We start from the raw sequence: 7785 nt of genomic DNA, 5'->3' as shown, positions 1-7785 counted from the left end.
ATGATTCAAAAGTGGAGACCACCAGGAAAAAACTGCTTCAAGGCAAATTGGGATGTAGCTTTTGATATCAAGCAGAGGAAAATGGGGATAGAAATCATTATTAGAGATGATAAGGGGGAGGTGATGGCAGCTTACTGTGGGTCGAAAGGCAATGTGGAACAACCATCTACAGCAAAGTGTTTTGCACTAAGGAAAGCCATTGAATTATACAGTGATTTGAGTCTCAACAAAGTGATACTAGAAGGGGATGCTCAGATTATTGTTAAAGCTGTTAATGAACCTAATGAAGACCTGTCTTTCTATGGAAGCATCATTGAAGATTTAAAGTTGTTTTTAATTACTTGTTCCAATTGGACAATGCAGTATACAAATAGAAATACAAATGTAGTAGCTCACAACTTGGCTAAAGCAGATATACAATCAAATGTAGAGAAAATATGGGTAGAAGAGGCACCAGTTTTTATTTCTTCCTGTTTACATAAAGATAAGGAAGGTATTGTAGACATTGTTCTATGAATGAATGAAAGAAGAAAGGTACTATTTTCTAAAAAAAAAAAAAAATAGAGTTTGTGAATTGTTTTGGAGAAAATTATTTTAAATTTTATAATTAAAAGAATATTAAAAGTTTTAAAAAGTTAGAAACAAACAAATAGAAGAAGCACGTTTTCTGATGTCTCTCTTTAAATTTCCACATGGGGAAACTATTATAATGGACTTATGACTTTACCGGATGCTATGAAGTCTGAAGCTAGTGGCATATCTCATGTTATATTACACCTTTTTTCTTACACAGTTTTGGAATAAACTAATGAAAATATCAAAATCTCCCTCGCCCCCTTACTTAGATTCGTCCATGCTACCTGTATTCATAATACAAAATTAGTAGGTTTGAATTTTATATAAATTAATTTGAATCAAAATTGATAGATTCGATAAAACATAATTAATAAATAGATCAATAAAACACTCTTTACCCACAATCAATCCTTATAATCTATTTAAATTGTATTTGAAGATTACAATTACAATATACTTATTAGTTTATGTTTGTTATTGTTATGATTGTTCAAACAAGTTACACGGGTTAGTTGAACCCATTTGCTTGGGAGCTATCGTATTAACTCAATTCTAATTGATTTTTAAACGGATTATGCAGCTTATGATATGTCACTTGTTATTTATATGAATTGTGTATTTAAGATTCTAAGGTCTGGCCCATTTCATTAAACTAGTCGTATTCACATTTATCTATATAATCAAATATTCATGAATTAAAACAACATGAATTGCCTCTGCCCACTCTACGTAACAAACATTTATATTTTATTTCTAATGCTTGGGATCGAGTATGGAATATTATAACTTTTGAAGAAACCACTAGACATGCCAGCCTCCTTCGATACACGTTTGGCAGCTTTTAATGTCGCATGGAAAATTTTCAAAGAGTTAGTAGAGAAACTATATTTAGATTTTGCTAATTATCGACAATTAAATAAAAGTAACGTCAGGTATAAATTTTAAATAGATAAAATTTATGCAAATCTTTTATATAAATAAAAATAGTTCTTAAAAATATATCATAATTTTTTTTTATATTTTTTTAAGATAGGATTCACTTTTTTACAAAAATTTATTTAAAATTTATCTATTTAAAATTTATACAAATCATTTCTCTTTGAATAAACACAAGCAAAAAAAACATGATAGCTAGTCACAGTACTAATAGTACTTGTCTAGAACCTCGTTGGAAGATCATAGATCTCTAGTTTTTTCAACTCATCCCCGTGATAACTGCATCCTTCATATATTTCTGCTCCATTATATATATAAATATATATATATATATATATATATATATATATCTTTGAACGACCTCATGAGGCCTTCTTTGATTTTATATATGTTGGTTCATGTGAGTGATTAAAGAGAAAGCAATGCTCATGTGAATGTCTCTACTCCGATTCCAACTGCTCCACTTCCCAATAATAAAAACACTCATAGGTTATAGGCTGTCTTCATTCACAAAACTTCAGCATAATACTGATATATATATATATATATATATATATATTAAACTATTTCAAATATCCACGACATCAATTAGTCTTTAACACGTCACCTATATTTACACGTAGACTTGTAAGCAGTATAACTCATGTTTAAATACATAAGATTTTGCAAAGCTATATGCAGTAAGACGTTGTGGAGGACTTCATGATATTCGAATCTACCCTCCACAGTAAAAGACACGAAGATCATGCCACAATCATCACTGTACCCTGTCTGATTTTTTGAAGTATATTATTAGTAAATGACATGATGAATACAGAATGTATATGTGTGTGTATATATATATATATATATGTATGTATATGTATATGTTGGCCTGCTTGAGAAAGGTAAAGTGCTGCCTCCCCATATAATTATCAAATATGCGGGTCAGAGTTATCATATTTCCCTGAGAGTAGGTAATGGCAAAGAAATGAATATGTCCCAGACATGAGAGGAAGAGCTACTCAATCAAGCTGTTTTATTGATGAGTAATGGCAACGCCAGCATGCACGCGGATGGGATCAGGCCTTGTTGGGTGACATCATGTGGACAAACTGCTAGCTAGCTAAATAGCTATCTCTCACTAATTTTCTAATTTTGAGGGTTTGGTTTGGTCGAGGGGTTAATCCAAGCCCAAACCTAACATTCACAAACTATTTGGGTTGATTCCAAAAACTTCTTACCTTGTTTGATGGCAGCAAATTTTCCCATAAATCCCAACATGTTTTAAGCACTACTGACGCAAAATTTATTTAAAAAAAAAAAAAAACTCGATCTTAATCAGCCTCAAAATTTCGTGACATAAAAAAATTTTGAAAATTCTTTTACAAATGAATAACCTCGATCAATTGTCTTTCTAAATATATTATCAATGAATTATTTTAACTGTAATAGAAAATTTAAAAATTCAACTTTCAAACTTTCTTTTAATACGACGTATTAACTATATAAATAGTGTATCTTATGTGCAAATAAAGATTTTCATTTTCAACTTATCTTACTCTTTTACCTGACCTTAAAAGACATAAGCTTAATTTTATTGGGAAAAAGAAAAGAAAAAGAAAAAGAAAAAGAAAATTGGTTCGAAGCATATTGACTCTCAAACTTGTCCTTCCAAAATAGGTCTCGAGGTCAAGTACCAATACCCGATCCACTAGCTTGACCCCCACTTGGGGCAGGCAGGAGGATGAGTGGGTTGTCGCCTATGCACAAAGTTGGGGGGGGGGTGGGGTGATGGAAGTCTCACCCTCACTCAAGTGTTTGTGGCGTGTTGGGTGATTGAATTTAAGGTTACCTCAAGACATCACCAAGATCTGATTAATATGAGAGTAAAAATTAAAATTAATTCGGACTAGTACTCAATTCTCAAAAATTAGGATGACAAAGCATAAGTTTTACTTTTATTGAAAATAACATAATGCCTCAATTACAATGTAAACCCAAAATAAATAGTATTAAAGTTCGACTAGCCTTCCCCTACTTAATCCCTCTAACAACTTCTTTCAAAATTTGAAATCACAATCCCAAAATAAGTCAAACTATTAAAATTAAGGAAACAATCACAACAACTCCTAAAATAAAGGAAACAAACTCAAACAAATTAACAAATAGATAATCTCCCTAATTTGAAGGAGATATTTGGTCAATCCTCTAGCAACAGCTCAATCCCCTAAAATTAAAAGGTTTGCCTTCTCCCGTAAATTCAAGTGATTTGCCAATCAACCCCTAAAATCAATGAATTTGGCTAACAACTTGATCATCCTCTAGTTGACCTTGTCTTGGGCGCCCAAGGACTCATCACCCGAGCCATGCATGCACACAAATGCCACCCTCCTAGCCTCAGCACGCCTAGCCCTCCTAGTGGCATTACGAATGGCCCTTCTTAGATCTCCATCAATCCTCCCTTCTTCAAGACCGACCTTGTCCTCAAGGTCCAAATCTAGGAATTGATCCTTGAGAACCCGAACACTCTCCCATGTAGCATCTTCGGTTGGGAGCCCCCTCCATTGAACCAAGGCTTCGGTTGCCACTTGGCCACCCTTCCTCAAGTCATTAGGAACCTCGGCCCCAAACTCCTTCTCCATGCCCCTATCTTCCACTTCATGTCCCTCACTCAAGCCCCTCAGTTTGGAGGCCAATGTGATAGCAAAACATTACCCTCTTATCTCAATAGTTTCTCCATCTCATTAGGCCCCACGACCTTACATCCCCCTCTTCCATTCATCTTGATGGTCACCCATTTGCCTCATCATAAACTCCATAGTCATTTTTCTATAGTCTAAGACTATTTTCCCTTGCTCCCCTAACCATTGCACACCCAACACAACGTCCAACCCCACAATAGACAAAGAATATAAATCCACTACAATTTCAAGGCCTTGTGTTTTCAAACATACTTTTTTAAATAATTCTCTACACCTCATCTTCTCCTCGCTAACTACCTTGACCTCGAATGGAGTGATAGAAGTCATAGGCAACCGCACGCTCTCGACCACTTTAGAGTTTATGAAGTTTAGGGATGAACCATTATCAACAAGAACTGTTACCTCCATTTTGCCAATGTGTGCTTGTGTTTTCATCATTCTAGGCCCCACAACACCCGTCAATGCATGAATAGAAATTTGAGGATCTCCCCTCACGGCTTCATCTTGTTCTTGTTCTTCTCGCCCTTGCTCTTCCTCCGCTATGTCTTCCTCTTCCTTCGACTCCATCTCTATGAGAAAAATTTGCTTGGTTTTGCATTTGTGGCCCATTGTAAACCTCTCATTGCAATTGAAACAAAGCCCTTTCTCTCTTCGTCGTTGCATCTTTTCCCAAGGTAGCCTTTTCACTCCCGCGAGTTATGGTTTGGGTTCCACTTGATGCACCTCCAATAGGACCTCCTGGTGAGAAGTCCTTGCTAAAATTTTGGTTTGCATCAAACTTGGAAACCATTGGAGGTGGTTTCTTCATCTCCAAGTGATTATTCTTCCTCAAATATTGGAGTTGATCTTCCTTAATCCATGCAACCTTCAAGGCTTGCATCAAGGTCTTCTGCTTCTTAAGTTTTACCTCTGCCACCAACTCACTTTTCAAGCAGCTCACAAAGGTCTCAATGAGGGCCTTCTCTGACCACCCATGTGCTCTAGTGGAAAAGTATTCGAACTCTTTTTGATAATCTCTTAAAGATCCGGTTTGCTTGATCTTTGAGAGAGTCTCATGGTAGTCCAAACTCGGTTGGCCCAAATCCCCTCAAAAGCTACTTGACAAACTTTTTCCATTTCAACTCCCTTCTTCGAGCCCCATAGGTCTTCCTCATCCATTGCCACCATTGGTTGGCCTCCCCCTCGAGGAAGTAGGTGGCATAGGACACTTTAGCATGACTCTCCATGTGATTATGCTCAAAGTATTGCTCGGCTCTACTAACCCACGTGCTCGGCTCATCACCATTGAACTTTGGAAAGTCCATCTTTGGCTTGAGAACTTTCCCCCTACGTGCTCCTCTCCTCTCATCACAGTTCCCTCCTTCTCCTTCACTTTCCCCGGTTGATTCCTCATGAGTGTTTGAGGAATCTTGAGAAGATGGATCCGAGTCATCCACCCTCTCTCGACGTTGGCTTCTTCTAGATACAATGAAACCCTCTGAACTATGGGTTCTTCTCCTATGACGCCTCCTCTCTCCATTCCTCCTTTGATCCACCAATTGGTAGAGCACCTCCTCTAACCTTCCAAGTTGTTCATTGGTGGCGGTGTGTTGTGCCTCCAAAGTGGTTTCAATGTTCTCAATCCGCTCTCTATGTGTTGGTTGTCGATCGACCATGGCTTCCTCTCCTTGGGTTGGACACTTTCAATGAAAGCACTAATGATGAAAGCCTCACTCTCACTCAAGTATTTGTAGCGTGTTGGGTGATTGAATGTAGGGTTACCTCAAGGCAACACCAAGATCCGATTGGTATGATGGTGAAAATTAAGACTATCTTGGACTAGCACTCAATTCTCGAAAATTAGGGTGACAAAGCATAAGCTTCACTTTTATTGAAAATAACATAATGCCTCAATTACAATGCAAACCCGAAATAAATAGTACTAGGGTTCGGGTAGCCTTCCTCCATTTATTCCCTCTAACAACTTCTTTTAAAATTTGAAATCACAATCCCAAAACAAGTCAAACTTCTAAAAAATTAAAGAAACAATCTCAACAAATCTTTAAATAAAAGAAACAAACTCACACAAATTAACAAATAGATAATCTCCCTAATTTGAAAGAGATATTCAGTCAATTATCTAGCAACCGCCCAATCCCCTAAAATCAAAGGGATTACGTCCGCCTCTAAATTCAAGGGATTTGCCAATCAACCCCTAAAATCAAGGAATTTGGCTAACAACTTGATCCTCCTCTAGTTGACCTTATCTTGAGCCCCCAATGACCCATCACCCGAGCCATGCATGCACCCCAATGCCACCCTGCTAGCCTCGGCAAGCCTAGTCCTCCTAGTGGAATTACAAATGGCCCTTCTTGGATCTCCATCACTAGGCCTTGGCCCTACCCAAGTTCCACATGTCCACAAGACCCATATATACATACATATATATATATACTTTTCATATCAACAATGCTAAGAAATTATTGGTATTTTGATTTTTTTAAATTATAATAGGTCTCACTTTAAGTGTTATGCTACCACACCATCTTCTATGTAGCAAAACTCATCTTCTCCTCCCTCTTCTCTCATCCTCCTCCTTTAAGCCGTCTTATCTCTCCGTTGTTGTTGGTCACAAGTCACAATTCATGGCCAAGCTGCAATTTACGATAATAAGACCACAACTCGGTTATGGGTCTCTATAGACCATGGCTTGATCGTGGTTCTCTATGACCCATGATTGCGATTGTGAGTCTACGAGTTTTATGACCCATGACCGCGGCCATGAGCCATAAAGATTAGTCCATAGTTCTTTGCAATTTGTAACTTTGTTGAGACTTTTTGTTAGATTTGTTCAATTTTTCTTATGTATATACGATTTTGTTGGATTTTTGTGTGAAAATGTATTGTCGAACGGGGTGGCAAAAAGGTGGTAGCGTAAATCCGCCTGCCCAGCAAGCAGATGCGACAAGACACCCTACCCATAGGGGAATAGGGTGCGGAATGGATGGCTAGCCACTCATATAGGCAAGTAGCACCCCTACTTCAAAACAATACACCTAATAGAAAATTCTATACGGGAAGCATGGGAATATATAATTCTTTAAACAATCCTGTGAGGTTCCTCTTTTATTTGTTTACTAGTTTGAATTGATTGATCAGTTCAAATTAGGATGCCTGTAGACTATAGTACATGTATTTGAATTTTGAATTTTTTTTTTTTTTGGATTGGATCAATGTGTATGAGAAAACTAGCTTCTTTGTTCAAACGGAAATAAGCAGTAAGCCTCAAAGCAATTCCATCTGGATTTTGCTGTTGAACTGGCTGAGGCAGGTAATGAGCTAGCCCTCTCACACCAATTTCATTTCGGGTTGTATCTAAAATGAGAAAAGATACTTACAACCGTGAATTACGTAACCGCAGCGTAATCGCTTTGAAAAAAATGAATAAAACATGGGATCCACATGAAAAAAATTAATTTTTTAATAGTGGACCCCACTCTTTTTCAAAGCGATTACACGGTGGTTACGCACTTCACGGTTGTATGTAGAATTACTCATCTAAAATTCAAATTTCAAACCCCATTTGTAACTCTTTTTTTCTTCCGATTAG

General features: G+C 37.0%; 1 protein-coding gene across 1 annotated transcript; it reads left to right on the top strand.

Moving 5' to 3' along the window:
* Positions 1–516, top strand: LOC109018035. The gene has a single exon (XM_019000227.1). The coding sequence runs from the start codon at positions 1–3 to the stop codon at positions 514–516; it is 516 nt and encodes a 171-aa protein (XP_018855772.1).
* The last annotated feature ends 7269 nt before the right edge of the window (positions 517–7785 follow it).

The sequence above is a fragment of the Juglans regia genome, chromosome 11 (genome assembly GCF_001411555.2).
Source record: "Juglans regia cultivar Chandler chromosome 11, Walnut 2.0, whole genome shotgun sequence".
NCBI classification, from domain to species: Eukaryota; Viridiplantae; Streptophyta; class Magnoliopsida; order Fagales; family Juglandaceae; genus Juglans; species Juglans regia.
Note: the sequence above shows the minus strand (reverse complement) of the source record. Positions and strands in the feature narration are given on the sequence as shown.

Bases quoted from the DNA above. Each gene is read 5' to 3' on its own strand.
- LOC109018035 (XM_019000227.1), top strand. From the start codon at position 1: ATGATTCAAAAGTGGAGACCACCAGGAAAAAACTGCTTCAAGGCAAAT.